Consider the following 17,664-nt stretch of genomic DNA (forward strand, 5'->3'; position numbering starts at 1 on the left):
AGATAAAGTACAGATCTAAATGATAGAATACAGGTCTACATGATTTAATTAAACCTGTATCTAGTTTTTGGTGATCAAGTAATGAAAATCCAAATACAAAGAGATGTCATTAAATCACAAGGGAGAAATTTTCCAACTTAAGATAGGTGAGGGAAATAAAAGATGATGTGTGGAGGTTGGTAGGATTTGACTATACCAGATCTCCGTAGCACTATTCTTCGGTTTCATTTGTTCCTACTGAGACAGCCTATACTGTCCAGTAGCTTTTGTCTTCACATTGTAGACAAGTGTTGGAGCCCCCTTCCTTGTGTAAGAACTGTCAGTAAGAATTGTGTATGAACTCTACACTACCTTGTGTATGAACCTGTATGAAGAGAGCAATCCAGTAATCTCTCTGGTATTTGGCTTTGGGTGCTTTTAAGAATTAGTAATGCAGTTCATCATTTGATGGGAATTTGGGTAATTAGGGACCGTTTGACTGTTGTGAATAATGCTTCTGTAAACATTTGTGCACAAGTTTTTGTTTGAACACTAGTTTTAAATTCTTTCGAGTATTTACCAGAAGTGGGGTTGCTGGGTCATATAATAATTATGTGCAATCATTTGAGGAATCGCTAGACTGTTTTCCAAATTGGCTGCCCCATTTTATATTGGAACCAGTAGCGTATGAGAGATTTGCTTTATCTCCATTCTTGTCAACACTTGTTATTATCTTTTTATGATTCTAGCCATCCTAGTGGGTTTGGAGTATCTTAGTGTGGTTTTGATTTGCATTCCTCTGATGGCTGTATGGTGTCAAGCATATTTTTATGTGCTTTTTGGCCATTTGTGTATGTTTGGAGAAATATCTATTCAGGTCCTTTGCCTATTTTTGAATTGGGTTGTCTTTTTTATTATTGAATTATAAGAGCTTTTTATATATTCTGGATACAAGTCTTTTATCCAAGTACAATTGACCCTGGAAGAACACATATTTGAATTACATGGGTTCACTTACATGTGCATTTTCAATAAATATAGTATGCTACCATAAATGTTTTCTTGTTATAATTTTTGTAATAACGTTTTCTTTTCTCTAGCTTTAAGAATATAATATATAATGCATATAATGCACAAAATGTGTATCAGTTGACTATTACTAGTAGGGCTTCTGGGCAACAGTAGGCTGTTAGTTTTTGGAGTCAAAAGTTACATGCTTGGGGCTCCTAGGTGGCTCAGTCGGTTGAGCGTCCGACTTCAGCCCAGGTCATGATCTCGCGGTCTGTGAGTTCGAGCCCCGCATCGGGCTCTGTGCTGACAGCTCGGAGCCCGGAGCCTGTTTCAGATTCTGTATCTCCCTCTCTGTCTGACCCTCCCCTCTTCATGCTCTGTCTCTCTCTGTCTCAAAAATAAACATTAAAAAAAAAAAGTTATATGCTGATTTTCTATTGCCCTGGTGGCGGGGAGAGGGGGGCAGCCCCCCTAACTCCCAGTGGTGTTCACAGTCAACTCTATGTGATTTATAAATACTTTCTCCTTTTTGTCAGTTGTCTTTTTACTTTCTTGTTAATGTCCTTCAAAGCACAAAAGTTAATAAATTTTTATTAAGTCCAAATTATCTTTATTTTGTATCTTCTGTTTTGATATTATATCTAAGAATCCTTTGCCAAATCAGAGGTAATGAAGCTTTGTCTGTATGTTTTCTTCTAAGGTGTTTATAGTTTTAGCTCTTACATTTAGGTTTGTGATTCATTTTGAGTTAATTTTTGTATATAGTGTGAGGTAAGATCGAACTCAGTTCTTTTGAATGTGGATATCCACTTGTTCCAATACCGTTTGTTGAACAGACTGTTCTTCTCCCATGGAATGATCTTGGCACCCTCTTCAAAAATCTCTGTATTTTTTCTTAATCTTTGTTCTTGCAAAAGAAATATATTTTATCTAAAAAGCCCTTCTCTTTCATGCAAATGGCTCCCAAGCTGAGTATCCCTAGAGTATGCATATTAGCTTGCCTGGTTTCCATAATTGCCACGGCTAGTGTTGCAATTGCTTATGTCTGTGCTTGCATCAGTACATTTTTATAAAAATGTAATAATGGGTTTTATACTTGTTTTTAGAATGCAGTTATGAACACATTATCAATATGACTAACCTGATACTTTTCCTTAAAAGAAACTTCCATTTATTTTACAGATTATAGGTGAATTACTGAATATATTTTTGCAGATAAGCAAAAATATTAGAATCTCTTTAATAAAGCAATGAATGCATATGATAAAGTGCATTTTGTTTGAGTACTGGTGAGATCAAACTAGAAAGAAAGGATTTGGCATAGTTATACACTGATAACTTTGACTTGATAATAGGAGAAGAAATCAGACATTTAAATGCAAGTGATTTAGTATTAAAAGTTTGTGCTTCACAAACACAGTCAAAATAGTGCATATTGTAGAGACAATGTATACAAAAATACTGGAAGTTTCCACTTTCTCCAAGTGGCAGAGTTGGATACAAGCTATTGGTAGTCGTTTTACTGATGGGAATCTTCCAGTGGTGGTTAGAATGGTTAGGTGGTGATTTGGAATACTGGAATACGTATAGAAAGTGGTGAGATACGTATAGAAAGTGGTGAGAAATGAAAGTGGGAGGAAAAGAGCGTCAGGAATATTGGCCAGTGATGGCCAGGGGATGGTATTCTAGCACAGTTTTACCACCATTCGCAATTTTCCTGAAGGTGTTGATGCTTGTTGCAGGTTGATTAAGTCTGTCTTGTGGTTTTATTTATGGCCTAGCATGCTTAATTTTTGGCATCTCAAATAGTCATAAATTTTAGTGAATTGCTTACAAGTCATTGGCATATTGTAAAAATGCAAATTAACGTATTCCCCAAGGTTAAAAGAAATGTATCACATATTTTTTTCTATCTGATTAAAAAAAATTTTTAATGGAAATGTTTGTATTTGAGTCTCAGGGGAACTTAATCACCATTTATCATGGAATTTATAAGAAAACGTTTTATGAACTATATATATTACAGACAGGCATTTCTGTGCTCCTAGGCTGTGGTAGGGAGGTTAGAGGAAGGATTAAATGAAGTTTGCAGAGGTTTGTCTGTAATTGTAGCGAGGAGTAGGTAAAAGGGTGGCTCTGGTATCAGGCTGTCTAGGTTTGCTTCTCTCCCTCCTACGTGAGTGACCTTAGGCACATTACTGAATTTTTCTGCCATTAGTATTTGTTGTTTTTTTATATTTCTTAAAGGAATTTTTCTTTTGAATCAAGGCAAAGATGGGAAGCTCTTAAAATAACAGATAAAGGAAATAATGGTGCAAGATGATCTTTGGTTACAACATATGATTATTCTTTATTTTATCCCTAAATTGCCTATATTTTTTCAGACTCTAATTTTTATTAACTTTTAAAGTTTTTAGTGTTAACAGAAATAGTAACAAAAACAAAACATACAAATTACTGGTTGTCTTACAAAGCTTAGGGATTTTAGAAGCTGTTCTAGATCACATCTTGAACTGAGGGTAATAAGGAAAGCGCATTGTATTTTTATGATGTAAGTTTTTTTAAATGTTGGAAGGTTGTGCCCTTGGTTGTTTAATGTTGACAATCGTTGGAAAGGACATCTGGTATTTAAAAAAAACACATTAGAGTTTAATAGTTTTTAAATTTTATGATTACTTTTCAGACTCATGGGAAACTACCAGGAGATGAATCCTTGATGTCACCATTGGAATTCTGAACATCCCCCCCACCCCCAGCCCTGCCCCTCACCCCGACCCCGGGAAATTGTTGTACAGAATTTCTGGATTTGGTGGTGCTTTGATTTTAAGTACTGACCTGGGGAGTTTAGCCACCAGGTTAACAAGAGTAGGATATTTCACCAGATTTTGTTTCACAAGAAAGTGTTCAAAGATACATTTACTCTCAGATAGAAAAACTCCTTTTAAAAGTTGACTGCTTAAGGGGTGCCTGGGTGGCTCAGTCGTTTAAGCCTCTGTCTTCAGTTCAGGTCATGCATGATCTCATGGCTGGTGAGTTCGAGCCCTGCGTGGGACTCTGTGCTTACAGCTCAGAGCTTGGAGCCCTCTTTGGGTCTGTGTCTCCCTCTTTCTCTCTGCCCCTCCCTGGGTCATGCTCTTTCTCCTTCAAAAATAAACAAACATTAAAAGGTGACTGCTTATAACATGAGAAAAAAATTAAGGCCTTCTAGAATTTGTTCATAGGTCTCTGGTTGTCACGTTTAGTGGTAATTGCTCTGGTAATTGCCGTATTTAATGTGTTAAGGGAGAATGACCGAAAACCCATTAATCTGGGTGGAGAACTGGGTATGATACAACAAACTTCTGCACAAAAATATCTTGACAGTTGAGTGAAAATGGAGGGATATTTATGTGGCAAGACTCTGCTGTTTTCTGATCCCTAGAGTATCAATTCAGTGGCTTTTTCATTAGGGGTCCAAGGTGATTGAACTTGCAGGTCAGTTGACAGACATATGACCAATTATTTTCCTGTTCTTCATTATTACCCTTTTTCCTTTTGTATCTCTAGGCTTAAGTGTGTTAATGTTGGGGAACATAGCTCTGTTAGCTATCCAGTTTCTCAAATATCAGAAGAACTTTTGGTGATTCAGTATAATAAGAAACTCTGGTGTCATTATGGTCCCTGATAGCTAATATCCCTGCCCCATTCCTCCTTACTTCTTTCGTAATGAGTATTTCTCTCTAATGAGTGATGTGGTATTTAGATTTTGAAGACTTAGATATTTATGGCTGGTTGGCAACATTTCTTCTAAGAAATACTACATTGGATTATCTTTTTAAAAAACAGTTTGATGGGGTGCCTGGGTAGCTCAGTCATTTAGTGTCTGACTTCGGCTCAGGTCATGATCTCACAGCTCCTGAGTCTGAGCCCTGCTCTGACAGCCCAGAGTCTAGAGCCTACTTCAAATTCTGTGTCGACTTCCTTCTCTGCCTCCCCTGCTTGTGACAGATATGTGTTCTGTCTCAAAAATAAATAAACATTAAAAAAAAAAAAAGCTTTGAGATGTACAGTAATTCATAATACTGCACAGTTTACCAACTTAAAGTGTATAATATAGTGATTTTTAGTATATTTGCAGTTGTGCAGTCATCACTATCAATTTTAGAAACTTCCCATCACCCCAAAAAGAAACCCTATTAGCTGTCATTCTTCATTTAGCACTCATTCCCTATTTCCTCCCAACTCCTCTAGCCCTAGGCAGCCACTAATATGCTTTCTGGGCATTTCATACAAGTGGAATCATGCAATACATAGTCTTTGATGATTGACACCTTTCACATAGTGTAATGTATTCAAGGTTCGTCCATACTATAGCATGTATCAGGACTTCATGTGGTTGTATTACCAAATAACAATTTTAATTCATGGATATACATTTTATTTGTATATCATTTGATAAAAATGTGGGTTATTTCCACTTTTTGGCTCTTGGGAATAGTGCTGCTATGAATATTTGTGTACAGATTTTTGTGTGGACACATGCCTTCATTCCCTTGGATATATACCTAGGAGTGGAACTGTTAGGTCATTTATTAACTTCCACAATGGCTGTACCATTTTATATTCCCACCAGCAGATCAGTCTTTTTTTTTTCCTACCCTTGCCAACACTTACCTGTCTTCTAGTTTGTAGCCATTCTAGTAGATGTGAAGTGGTATCTCATTAAATCTGCTAAGGTGTGATTGCTTCAGTTGTTGTAATATGCTAAGTACTGATCTGGGTTCACGAAATTAGTTTGGGAGTTGGTTTTAGGTTTGAGTAAGACTGTCATGACTTGTAACGATAATGAGAACCAGTTTTTAAAAGTCATGATTTATTGAATAATTCCTAGTAATTATTAAGCACTTCTTTCGATCTCTTATAGAAGATTTGCTAAATACATGTTTCAGAGTCTAGCTCAGATTTTTAATGGCTTCTTATAGTTCCTTTTTTTTTTTTTAATAATTGGGACATTTAGAAACTAGTAATTCTCTAGGTAAGTGAAATTCTCAGTATTTATTAAACTCATATGATTATAGTAGCTCTGAGACGTATCAAGTAGGAAAAAAATATATAACTCTATGAAGGTAGGGCCTCTCCTAGCCTCTAGCTTGGGACTTGTTTAATCAAGTTTCCTAGTCTAGTATATAATATTGATTGGATTAAGCAGAGTTCTTGAAGAGTATTTTAATTAAGTTTTGCTGGAGGAATGCCATGTTTAATTCAGTCTTTTTCTTTAGAGGAGTTACTGTTTTAAACATAAATTTGTATTCTTTATTACATTTTCTTCTAAGAACTCAATCTTTGGGGTCAGATTTGAATTTGAATCCTACCATGTCACTTATTAGCTCTATGACTTTGGGCAAAAGACATTAAAGATTTGTGAGCTAGTATTCTCAGCAGTGAAAGAAAGGATACAGAAGTTAAGTCATAGGGTTGTTCTGAGAATTATATGACATAATTAAAGAGTGCACTATTGTGCTAAAATAGGTGAATTCTCTTTCTTTCCTTGAATCTGTCTTTGCTTTAGCCTACCTAAGTTTCTCATAGACATGCCTGATAGAATTGAAAATGTGCATTTTCTTCTAAATGTTCTTAATATTCAAATTAGTGTGTTCTGCTATATCATGAAAAAAGGCAGAGGTAAGTGAAAAAATGTAGTAAAAGTCTATTACTATGTTATATGAAAACATTGGATTGGGAAGCTTTCTGATCAGGTCTTTTGTCATCTTTTGCAATTTTGAAAAACAGGAGAAATTTAGCTTTAGGTCTCAGTTTCTTATTTTCCCTTTGGCTGAAGCAATTGAATTTGCACAAATGGATGAAAGTGAAATTATAAGCCAGTCTTGAATACATTGTTAGGCTTCAATCAGACCTGTCTAGTGGAAATAAAAATTGTGCCACATTGTAATTTAAAATTAGCTAGGGGTGCCTGGGTGGCTCATTTGGTTAAGCATCTGACTCTTGATTTCTGCTCGAGTCATGATCTCTCGGTTCATGGGATTGAGCCCCACATGGGGTTCTGTGCTGAAATCATGCAGTCTCCTTGGGATTCTCTCTCTCTCTCTCACAAAATAAATAAACTTTAAAAAATTATCTAGTAGCCATATGGAAAAAACAGATGAAACTAATTTTAATATTTTATTTTACTCCTTATATACAAAATACCCTTTTAACAACATTACTATAAAAGTTATTAATGACCTATATTTATGTTGTTTTATGATAAATCTTTGAAATCAGAAACATGCTGTATTTTACACTTCCAGCATATTTCACTTTGGATTAGTAAACATTTCAAGAGCCATGTATACTAGTAATCAATAAATGTTTATACTTAAAAAAACTTTCTCTTACACCAGATTTTATTTAAATTTAGTTAATGGCAGTAAACTGTATTTACATCATTTTAATGGAACCCAAAATGACAGAGAACACTGATTCTACCTGTTCTCGTTTTAAATCATGGAGATGTGTCAGGTTACCTCAGGTGATGGGGCTTTATTGTTAAGAATTTTTGTGGGAGGGAAGGTAGCCCAACACAGTCCATCTTTGCAATTGTAATGAAATGGTCTCTGGGAGCTAAAAATGTGTTTCCTCAAATCGCCCTCCTGCCCTTCACCTCTCACCCATTAAGCAGTAAGTCATTTTCATGTGAAATCAGTATTTATAAAACAGATAAAATTGTGCTGTACTGGTTCAAGTGAAGGTTAGGGGACTGATCTCTGCTAACTTCTTTGCCCTCTTGTGCTTCTCTCATTCTTCTCTGAGGATCTTCTTGACAGTGAAAACTCCTGTAACACCAAGTCATTCCTCACCAACCAGAATAGCAGTAACAACTCTGTTGGCCCTCTTTTTGCTTTGGTGACACATTAGCAACCTTGGTAATTGTCTTTCCCCTCATATTTTGTACCCGCTGCTCCCTTTTCTGGTCATCTTCTTATTAGCTTCTGTTTGTCTTTCTGCCATGACTAGTGTCAGCCTCTTCTGCTTGTAATTACCAATCATAATGTCTCCTCTTCAAGTAGCTCAAGATATAAGATCTAATTGATTAGCATTATCCAATATAGAGCCACTTCTGTTGGGGTCTACCAGACTTCCTCATGTCCAATTCTAAAAATTGTCACAGAGGCCAATTCCTCATCCTTTAACACATAGTGAAGATAACAGGGTCACTTGACACAAAGGTTGGGCAAAGAATGTCTGGTTGCTTTCCTCAGAAGGCAGCTGTAGGTGTTTTTTGGCCTATTCGTTATATATGATTTGCTATGCATTCTTAATATCTCCGTTAATCATAAACAGAAAGCTTGTTTCTTCCTTACTTATTGGTAGTGGTAATGATAACAATCTTAGCTATCAGTATTTTCCATGTACAGGAACAGTATTAAACATTTTATATATAGTAGTTCATGAGCTACAGATATGTTTTACTGATGAAGGAACTGAGTCACATTGAAATATGAATCGCCTTGTTGAAAGTTTATAGCTTTTCATTAGCGGAACTCGGATTTGAATACAGGCAGTCAGCTTTCCAGATGGTAAAGACTTAAAAATATATAGCCTAACATTTCAGAGCTGTGACTGATCAGGACAGTCATCTATCAAAAATTTCCCCTATTTTACAGATAAGAAAATTGGCAGTTTAGGTGTCTTGCATAAGTTCACAGAGTCTAGTCATTGCCAGGAGTTTCTAAATCCTAGACAAGTACTCTGTTACAGAACAAGTACCTAAGATACGTGAGATTTTGAACGTTAATCTTGAAACTCAAACCTGTTAAGTGTTAGCAGATATAATAAGTGGATACATAATACATGGTTATACACAGTCATCCATGTAGGCTATTTTCATGTTAGACTATTTAGCTTGAGAATGGTACAAAGAATAAGCAGGATACTGAGGTTGATTCTCAAGAATCTAGCTGAAGGTGAACGTACTTTCTGCCACATTAGAATCTTCCTGAGAGGTTACGTGTGGAGTGATGGAGAACTGCTGAATTTAATGCATAGTGGATGAAATCATTTGAAATATAATGAAGGTACACTACCTTAGAGAATTTGGTAAAGAAATCTGAATTAAAGATATAAAAAAGCTAATTATGTTAGTTTTGAAATCTTATTCTCGTTGAAAAACATTTTTATAATGCATCTTGATTTTTAATGAAATATGGCTATGAAGTTAAATGGTGTGTGGAGGGTTTAGTAGAATAGCCTTGGCTTAACTAAATTTATGTAATTTAATATTTATGGATAGTCAGATCCAAATAGGATATTTAAATTCTAAAGAATGTCTACACTTCTTGGAAGTTAATAAAACATAGAAGTGTAGTATATTATTTTAAGTCAGTATAAGGAGGCTCTCTCAGATTGTTTTCCTTGTTAGAAATGCAAATTCTCAGACACTATCTGAGACATCAAGGTACATTTAGAATGGGGTTCAGTAATCTGGGTTTTAACAAGCCCTCCAGGTGACTCCAGTCTGTACTGAGTTGGACAACCACTGCAGTAGAGGCAACCAAGTTAGCACTTGAAACAGTTTGATTTTGTTGTGTTGAAAAGAAAGCACATTTTCCTGCCAAAGGTTTGAAATCATTAATAAACAACTGAACCTGTGTCTTTCTTGATAAAGTTGTGGGTGTGGTAAATTTTATTTTTAGCATGTATTTTCTCTCAGATATACACTAAATGCCCTTCAGGAAGTTTCTTGACCTTTTTCAAAGTCATAGCTTCTTTGTCTGAGAAATAGAATAGTACCATCCATCAGGGAGGATCATAACAAGGATTGGAAGTAATAAGTGCTAGACACGTAGAGGCTTTAAAAGATTATTCATTATTAAAACTTCAGCTCCGTTGTTTTCTTCTATTTCAGAAGACTACAACTTCCGTAACACTATCTACATTTATTAAAACTAATTTGAAAGGTTAATTAAGAATTCAGAGGTAATAGTTCTTTAGCTTCCTAAATCTTGGCAAATCTGGTACATGTTCTACTGCTTTGTCACCTAATACTTAATGTTAAGGAGAAATTCCAGACCAACTAGAAGTGAACTCAGTTAACTTGACACAATGATTTTGTTAAATTGCCAATTAACTCAGCCTGGATTTAATCTCTTCTAGAATCTAGAAGAAAACCAAGTACATTTTCATTATTGGAGTTAAAAGTAGAAAATTGGAAGAATGATTTCATTCGTCTCTTTGGAGCTAAGTTATACCTTATGTAGGATTTGTGAATTTTAGGACACTTGATAATTGGCTATGTGTATTTAGAAAATGAGAGTTGGGACTCATTGGACTCCTTGTACCTCTAGCATTGAAAGAATGACATTGATGGCATGAATGTTGGCTAAACAGGATCTATCTTTCTGACTCTATACTTCCCCTGTTTTTTTTTTTTTAATTATGTAATATTTTCCTGGTTCCAAAGTAAAAACTGTAAAACGAGGTACATTCAGCAAAGTCTGGCTTCCAAGCCTATGGTCTCTTATCACTCTTCATCTGCTGATAATCATTCATATTAGTAGCTTTTGGCTTCTTCATCTTACTAATAAATTTTATTTACTGGGGCACCTGAGTGGTTCAGTTAGTTGAATGTCTGACTTCAGCTTGGGTCATGATCTCCCAGTTTGTGAGTTCGAGCTCCACATTGGGCTGGCTACTGTCCACGCAGAGCTTGCTTTGGATCCTCTGTCTCCCTCTCTCTCTGCCCTTCCCCTGCTTGTACTCTCTTTCTTTCTCAAAAATACAAATAAGCATTTAAATAAGTAAAATTTTACTTACTTGTTTTTTATGTAAAAAAAGTTTTTTTAAGTTTAATTTACTTAAGTAATCTCCACCCTACATGGCGCTCATACTCAATGACACAGAGATGAAGAGTTGCATGCTCTTCCGACTGAGCCAGCCAGGTGCCCTGGTTTTTTCATCTTGTTCAAAATTTAAGTAAACACATACACATTAATTTTTTCTTGAAATATGAGGTAACATCTTAGTTTTACATGTTAATTTTTTTCTTTCAATAAGAGGCAACATTTTAGTTATATTGTTTTGCACTTTTTCATTCATTCCATAGCAGCATATAGATTTCCTTGTACCATTATACAGCTGTGTAATACTTAACTGCATAGTACTTTATCATGTCCATGTCCCGTAGTTGATTCAACTCTATTCTATTGGTAGACATTTAGGTTGCTTCTGGTCTTTTGCTATTACAAATAGTATTTTGCCCTTTGGAATAAATTCCTAGAAGTGAGATCATGGGTCAGAGTAAAAATGTAGATGTAATTTTGCTAGCTATTGCCAACTGTCCTTCCATTAGAGGTTGTAACAATTTCTGTACCCATTAATAATATATGAGAATTCTTATTTTCTTACACCTTTGTCATTAGAGTGTGTCAGACCTGTAGATTTTTTCTACTCTGATAGGTGAAAAATGATTAGGGCAGGGTAGTTTTAATTAGTATTTTTCTTAGGAGTGAGATCAAATATTTTTTCACTTAAATTTTTGAACCAGCTTCATATTTATGCACATTTTTTTCAGAAAGTGTTTCTTGGTTATTACTGTTGATTCTATCCTGAAGCATTACTCTTTAAAAATTTTTTTAAATTCATTTTCTTTATTTTGGAGAGGCAGAGGGACAGAGCGTGAGTGGGGGAGGGGCAGAGAGACAGGGAGACAGAATCTGAAGCAGACTCCTTCAGATGTCCTTCAGACAGCTCAGAAGCTGTCATTACAGAGCCCAATGCGGGGCCTGAACTCATGAACTGTGAGATCATGATGTGAGCTGAAGTCAGACGCTCAACCGACTGAGCCACCCAGGCGCGCCTTGAAGCATTAGTCTGTAGATTTTTTCTTCTCTTTGGGGGTGGTAATAATCACTCAAACAGTATTACCAGGCACATATGATTAAATTAAAAAAACACCTATTTGTGGTTTTTGTATGCAAAGAAGTGACAGTCTAATTTGGGAAAAGGGAATTGTATGAAGATCATCATGATTCGGTGAAATAAATGATGATGGAGATGAATACCAAGCTCTGAGAAAGCACTAAGTGTATGTTGTACTGACTTGGGTATCAGGGATTTTATTAGTTAGCATGTGAAGTGGTTTTTTTTTTTTGAGTCTTTAAGGAAGAGGAGAATGCTAGGTTGACCCAACCTGGAAGAGTATTTCAACCACAGGAAGCAATGCCAAGGAAGAGTATGGTGTGGAGAATTCCCAGGTCACCTGGTTTTGTGGGTAGGGATGAGGGGAATGCATCGAGACTGCATCTGGACCATTAGGATTTGCTAAGTCTCCACTTGTTGACCCTAAACCCATTTTTTTCAAAAAAATTTTTTTTACTTTTTTAAGTAATCCTTACACCCAATGTGGGGCTCATACTCAGCACTCTGAGATCAAAAGTTGCTTGCTGCGCTGACTGAACCAGCCACTCACCCTCCTAAACCCTCTTCTGAATTAAGGTAACCACAGCAGTGCCAAATGAAAATTTTGATTAAAATATTCATGTTTCTTTTTTCTCACTTTTTTCCTTGAAGCACACACTCTTTTTTGATAATCTTCCTGCTTCTCACATTTTTGAGTAAACTTGGGAGGACAACCCTGGGAAATAGAGTGATTTCATCCCCTCCTTCCTTTTTTATTGTTGAACAAGCATAGTTTTTTTATTTTTTGTCTGTGCCATACTTTTAATTTATCCTTACCACTTTTTGCCAAGTTCAAGGCTCCTTATGCAATATCTTGTTTGATTTGGTGGGGAGTGAAGGACCTGGCAAGAGGAAGGTCCTTCAGAGAGAATAGATGAGTCTGGCTGGAAAGGTAGTTCGGGACTAGGTTAGATGGTCAGAAGTCTTTTATCTCATTTTGAGGAATTTATATTTTGTCTTGGTGGACAGCCTCTAAAGAATCTGAAATGGATTAGGAATAGAGGAGGGGAATGACAAGATCAGCTTTTCCTTTTTGACAGGTAACTTTGATGACTGTGTTGAGAAAGATGGATTGGAAAAAGTACAGTATAGACAAGAGAGCAGTGGTTCCCCAACCAGCGGCAAGTAGCATCATCTGGGAACTTGTTAGAAATACAGATTCTCAGGCCCCTTCTCATAACTCTAGAGGTCCGTTGCAGCAATCTGTTTTGATTCTGATGCATGCCAAAGTTTGGAATTAGGGATGTAAAGGCCAATGAGGCTGTATTACAGTTTGCAAATGCCTTTCACATTAATTATGCAGTTGGTTTTTGTTGAGATGTTTATTATGTTTGTGTCTTAAATTCACAAGAGAAGTAGATTAACTAATATTTTGGGACTTATTTGGAAGCCTAACATGAAAAGATTTGAAAAGTTGGGATAGTGTGGTGATGTATTACATTTGGAAAAGGAGAAACAGGACAAAGTAAACTATAGTCAAGTGAAAATATTGGAGCAGAATAAAACATGTAAATGGTGCTTAATCTTGAATGCTATAGATGTTGCCTGTACATGACATTGACTTGTAATGTGGTACTTATATCTGCAGTAGGGAAAACTGATGGAAGATAACTTTAAAAATATGGGAACTGTGGAACCTAAAGGAAGGGATGGTGGGTTTACCCAAGGTTTGCTAAGGTGCTCTTGTGCAGTCACCTCCACATAGCTATTTTCATTCTTTATATAATAGCCAGCACCTGATTTGCATCTAACCCAGTTTTTTCATTGAGAGTGTGAGGGCTGAGGGTATAAATTTCAACCTTGTTGGGATGAGAGTGAGGAAATGTGATAATCTTTTTATTTTCCTGTTAGCTTCACTGGGTGACCAGAAATACAGATGGAATAAATGCTTTGTAAATATCAAAATTGTGCCTTAAAGGATAAGTAATCTTTTATTCTCCTTTGAATTTTATTCCAGGACCCATCAGTTACACAAGTGACAAGAAATGTTCCACCAGGACTTGACGAATATAATCCATTCTCGGATTCTAGAACAGTAAGACTGTCTTAATTGGACTACTTTTGAATGTTAAAATTGAAATTAAATAGGAATTATATTTCAATTATGATTTCTAGTTGATTGGTTAAACTTGTGTAAAATAAACTGTTAGTATTTTATTTATAATTTAGAAAGTTAAAAATCTTTTTAAACAGGAAGAAATATCAGTAATGGTCCTAGTGGAATACTACAAATTTTCTTTTATGTTCTGCATTGCTGATGATCCCTCTAATAAGAAAATCTTTCGACAGTACTTTAAATAGGAGAGAGAAGTGTTCCTTGGTATAAATGTTGTCTTCATGGTAATGTAGGGGTGATGTTTTCTTATAAAATAAAAAAAATCTACTCTCTGGTAGACTAGAATTATCTGGAACTTTACTGGGCTTAAGAACATGTTTTTCTCCTCAAAATTTAGTCTTAATTTATGTAGGGGTATGAAAAAGAATCCATAATAAACAGGGGTTCTCCACCCTGGGTGCATATGAGAAGCACCTGGGGAGGTTTATTACACTTTTCATTAGGGCCCTACACTCCTACAGTTAGGGCACTTGTGTTTTTTGTTGTAGCTGTTATGGTGATTTTATTCTGAACCAGTTTTGAGAACTATTGAGGTAGGTTTTGTTGAGAATTCTTCCCCAGAATTTCTCTGGCAGATAATTTGTTTCCTGTATTTTGAGTCTTTAGTTTAATTCTGGCACTCAAGAGGTCTCTTGTTTTAGACACTGTTGACTTTTGAAATGTTAGTCATCCTGTTGAAGATCTTGCAATTCTTCAGTTGTATGCTTGGATTTACATATAAATATAATGATTCTTACTTGATCATCTCTTCCTGATGTGTGTTTACATAGTCTGCAGAATAATTGCAGAAGATATTGCAGGTTTTACTTAGAAATATGTTTAAGATTGGGGTACCTGGGTGGGTTAGTTGGTTAAGTGTCTGACTTGGGCTCAGGTCATGATCTCGCAGTCTGTAAGTTTGAGCCCTGTGTTGTGCTCTGTACTGACAGCTCAGAGCCTGGAGCCTGCTTCAGATTCTGTGTCTCTGTCTCTCTTTGTCTGTGCTCCTCCCCTGCTTGTGCTCTGTCTCTCTCAAAAATGAATAAACATTAAAAAAATAAAAATAAAAAGAAATACATTCAACATGTATTATATTAACATTTTAGTTCTAGAAGAGCATTGTACAAAGTAAAAGCATTAAAATAAGACAGAACTTTCATGTTCCACTTTATTTCAAAGCTCTCATTTAACATTGCTTATGTGCTGCAACTGCAGTCCAGCCTGGGATTACTAAAGTGTTCACTGGGCGAGTAAATTTCAGATTGAACCATTTGAGACAGCCAGTAAGTTGACCAGTTTGGACATGTAAAAATGGCAATTTAAAATGATTCAACCCTATAGTAAATTAGTGCTGTGAATGTATGTGCATTTGGTTGTAGTTGAAAGAGAAGAAGAGAGGTGGTATATTTTATTCCACCATATGTAGTCTTTTTAATATGATTTCTGGGGGGTGGAAATGGGAACAAGACTTGTTAAAATATGCTGGTAAAGAATGAAAAGAAGTTTTCATACAATTTTTTGGAAGATTTTACTAGCAAGAAGTATATTAAGCTTTTTAAAAGTAGCAGCTTTAGGGGCGCCTGGGTGGCTCAGTCGGTTGAGCGTCCGACTTCGGCTCAGGTCGTGATCTTGTGGTCTGTGGGTTCGAGCCCCACGTCGGGCTCTGCTGACAGCTCAGATCCTGGAGCCTGCTTCCGATTCTGTGTCTCCCTCTGTCTCTGCCCCTCCCCTGTTCATGCTCTGTCTCTCTCTGTCTCAAAAATAAATAAACATTTAAAAAAAATTAAAAAAAAATAAAAGTAGCAGCTTTAGATTATTCATATCAGTGGTATTTGTACTCTTTACCAAGTTGCCTACTTTGTGCCATGTGTGTTACCTATATTACTGAATTCCTATAACATTCAAAATGGCTATTTAAAAAATTTTTTTTTCCAACATTTATTTATTTTTGGGACAGAGAGAGACAGAGCAAGAACGGGGGAGGGGCAGAGAGAGAGGGAGACACAGAATCGGAAACAGGCTCCAGGCTCTGAGCCATCAGCCCAGAGCCTGACGCGGGGCTCGAACTCACGGACCATGAGATCGTGACCTGAGCCGAAGTCGGACGCTCAACCGACTGCGCCACCCAGGTGCCCCCAAAATGGCTATTTTAAATTTCCATTTTACTGATAAGGAATGTGAGACCCAGGTCATCCAGATAGCAAGTGGCAGAACTGGCTTAACTAACTCAACTGTTTTCCATACAGCTTTTGCCCTTTCCATTTTGCTAGTTCTGTCTTTAGAGATTGATGGAAGGATAGAAGGTACAGTACTGGTCTCTGAAAAATTTTTCACCTAATTGGAATTTAAAACAGGTACATGAAGATATATCCAGAAAAAATAAAACATAAACGTGTAAATTATAGTTTGAAATGTAGTTTTTACAGTGAAGGAAAGGTTTTCTTAAAGAGAATAGTTTCAGGGAGAGCTAGGCAACACTACCTATTTAAAATATAAGCCTATGTAAAATGGAACACTTCTCAGTGGCACCTGGGTGATTCACTGGGTTGAGCATCCAACTCTTGATTTTGGCTCAAGTCATGAGCCCAGGGTTGTGGGATCAGCCCTGTATTGGGCTCAATGCTGGGGCTGGAGCCTGCTTGAGATTCTCTCTCACTGTGTCTCTCTCGCTTCCTCCCTCGCTCTCCCCTACTTATGCTTTCTCTATCTCTAAAAAAAAAAAAAAAAAAAAAAAAAAAGAAAAAGGAAATACTTCTCATGGTAACTAACTAGAATTTAAATACGAATTTGAAAAATAAAAAAATAAAGATAAGTCCCACTTAAAAAAAAAAAACTCTTAGATTTGATGAGCAGTGATAAAGTGTCAGAAATGGGGAAAATTATTAGGTAAATTATTTTAACATGCATTTCCACTGAATTTTTACATGGTTGGAAACATTGTTGAAATAATGAAAAAATTAAAAATTCCTTGTTTTTCTGTAAGTACAGTATCAGAAACTTTTTTTTTTTAAATGGTTGTGACTGTTTTCCAAAACAGATTAGATGTATTTGGATAATTGATTTAAGTGATATGTTAGAACTTGGTCCAGATACTCTTTTGTTAATTGGTAGTGTTTATATTTATTTTTTAAAAAATTTGTGAAAATAAAGCTTCTAAATTGTTGCCTAAGGGTGTGGTGAATTAAATGAGGTCAAGAGAGAAGATCCATTAGCAGAATGAATGTGTAACCTATAAGATTTAGAAAGTCTTGATTTTTTGTTTGGGGGAAAATTTTTTTTTAACATTTATTCAGTTTTGAGAGAGAGAGAGACAGAGCGTGAGCAGGAGAGGGGCAGAGAGATAGGGAGACACGCAATGTGAGGCAGGCTCCAGGCTCTGAGTGGTCAGTACAGAGCCTGACATGGGGGCTGAGGGGCTGGAACTCAGGGATCCCAAGATCATGACCTGAGCCTAAGTCCAATGCTTAATCACCTGAGCCACCCAGGTGCCCCTGTTTTTTGTTTTTTAATTATGTTTCTTTTTATATTTAGTTTTGTGTTTGAATGGAAACTAAGGTATTTAATGAAGGCAACAATTAAATATTTTAACAATAATTTACATATTCACTTTATATTATGTATTCAGAGAAAGCAATTGTCCCAAG

General features: G+C 36.1%; 1 protein-coding gene across 1 annotated transcript in view; it reads left to right on the top strand.

Annotated features, from left to right (window-relative positions):
- SCAMP1 (secretory carrier membrane protein 1) overlaps positions 1 to 17,664 on the top strand; it is a 130,240-nt gene that overhangs the window by 9,350 nt on the left and 103,226 nt on the right. Inside the window, exon 2 of the mRNA XM_047872165.1 lies at positions 13,883 to 13,960. Coding sequence (XP_047728121.1) covers positions 13,883 to 13,960 — 78 coding nt within the window. The remainder of the gene's footprint in view (positions 1 to 13,882; positions 13,961 to 17,664) is intronic.

Source organism: Prionailurus viverrinus, chromosome A1, assembly GCF_022837055.1.
Source record: "Prionailurus viverrinus isolate Anna chromosome A1, UM_Priviv_1.0, whole genome shotgun sequence".
Classification (NCBI taxonomy): Eukaryota; Metazoa; Chordata; class Mammalia; order Carnivora; family Felidae; genus Prionailurus; species Prionailurus viverrinus.